The sequence below is a fragment of the Helianthus annuus genome, chromosome 14 (genome assembly GCF_002127325.2).
Source record: "Helianthus annuus cultivar XRQ/B chromosome 14, HanXRQr2.0-SUNRISE, whole genome shotgun sequence".
Lineage (NCBI taxonomy): Eukaryota > Viridiplantae > Streptophyta > Magnoliopsida > Asterales > Asteraceae > Helianthus > Helianthus annuus.
The window spans coordinates 117,042,373-117,044,296 of NC_035446.2; the positions used below are offsets into that span (position 1 = coordinate 117,042,373).

The 1,924-nt window shown below is 43.2% G+C and overlaps 1 protein-coding gene across 1 annotated transcript; it reads right to left on the bottom strand.

Moving 5' to 3' along the window:
- Window positions 1–588: 588 nt before the first annotated feature.
- LOC110942592 (extensin-1-like) lies at window positions 589–987 on the bottom strand. The gene has a single exon (XM_022184366.1). It carries the CDS (start codon window positions 985–987, stop codon window positions 589–591), a length of 399 nt encoding a protein of 132 aa, XP_022040058.1.
- Window positions 988–1,924: the final 937 nt, after the last annotated feature.

Consider the following 1,924-nt stretch of genomic DNA (forward strand, 5'->3'; position numbering starts at 1 on the left):
GGACATCATATTTGATGATATTAGCCATGATTCATATTGATCATTTAGGCTATGTAAAGGCTTGAAAGAATCCTAGTACTTTGATGACTAGTGTGGTTTCTCAAGCCACATTGTCAGGAGTGTTAACATGTTCTGGATGTTAACAAGGATTTATTGTCTTAAGAAGATCTTTTGGAATTTCTTCGCAGATCAATAGAAATTGAAATGATTGTTTGTGAATGATGTAAGTAATATACGTGTATATGATAAAATATAAATTCCAAAAGAAATTTTTCATTGATAATACTAACGATTACAAAACTACCCTAAACGGGTCTTTTAACTAACATAAATTGTCCACGCGGGGACTAAAAAGAAAACAAGTCCTCGCAGGGACTATTACATAAAGATAATGTGCACGTAGGGACTAACACTAAAAGAAAATGTCCACACATGGACTTAATTTAGAATAACAAATACAAGATAAAAATCTTCAATCGTCATTCCTTTTTCCCTTGATAAACTTTGCGAGACCCTTAAGAAACTTATTGGTCTTTCTCTCACCTCTATCCACCCTACGTTCAACATTTTGCACCCTTTGTAAAATTTCTAGTTATTGTTGGGGTGGAGGTTGAGGTTATGGCTGTGATTGGGTGGAGGGTATTGATACCCATAGATAGGATACCCAGTTAGGTATACAGGTGGGAAAGGTGAAGGATAGAGAGCATTATAAGTGACCGCTTCGACGTATGGGTCGTAAGCAGGTGGTTGGTAGTTATAACCTGTAGGAGCTTGTGGCTCGAACGGGTTATACCCAGTCATATCTGGGTATGTAGGGATAGGGTTTTCGAAACCCATCGGAGGTGGTTGTGGTGCAAAGGTGGCCGGTGTGATGTCAATTTCCGACACAACATTTGAAGGTCCATCCATTTGTGGATCTTCAGGGATGGGAGGATAGTTGCTAAAAGCTTGAGGGGAGCTAAATTCTGGGCCCCCTCGCACGGACATGCCTGCGTTTCTCCTCCGCCTTGGTCATTTTGGTGGTGGCGGAGGGTGTTCCTCTGCTGGTAATGGTGGTGGTGTCACCGCTTGAAAGTGTGGCTCCTCTGATGGAGGGTGTGGTGGGGTGTTGTGGTAGGAAGGAGTGTTTTCAAATTTCCACTGTCCCCACCATTCGGCATACTCATCAGGACCTTGGTAGGGAGATCCGCAAAGGACGAACCACTTGAAATATCGATGGGACACGTGGGCGTCCCAGAAGGTGGCATTGCTGGATCTGGATCTTCATCCATATCCATATCTTCAGAGAAGAGATATTCAGGACCCAACAGGTTATGACCTGCTGGTGAGTTGATGTAATCGTTAGGGTCAAAGTGACCCTGGGAATAGGAGTGGTGAGATTGGTGAGAAAGGTGAGAAGAATGATGAGAATGATATGATGCAGCGAAATCTGCAAATGTTATGAGTGTTGGGGCTCTTGCGGTTGCTGTGGCCCAAAGGAGTGGTGGTAAGATGGCGAAGTGCTTAACGAGACAGATCGCCTAGCGGGTTCCAGCGAATGTCTCCGATTATCATAAGGATCAGAGCTAAAAGATGCTGATGGGGTGCGGCGGTGTGAAGGCCTCGCCTGGCTAGATGGTCCTCCTCTCATAGCACCCTTGCCTTTTCCTCTTCTAACTCGTGGTGGCATCTTCTATGTTTGAACCTGTCAAAAACAAGAAAAACCAATATATATAAACTAAATAAAGATCAAGATTATTCCTAGGTCATTTGCCTAGACATGGAAGGCTAAGGAATGTGCTATTGTGTCATTGAGATTAAACACAAAAGGCTAGTGTTTAATTCACTCAATGTTAGCTCTGATACCAACCTGTCATACCTCGATATTTCCACATAATCCGGTGGGCCCGATAGGTAGTATCGTGACGTAGTTGATACCATCATA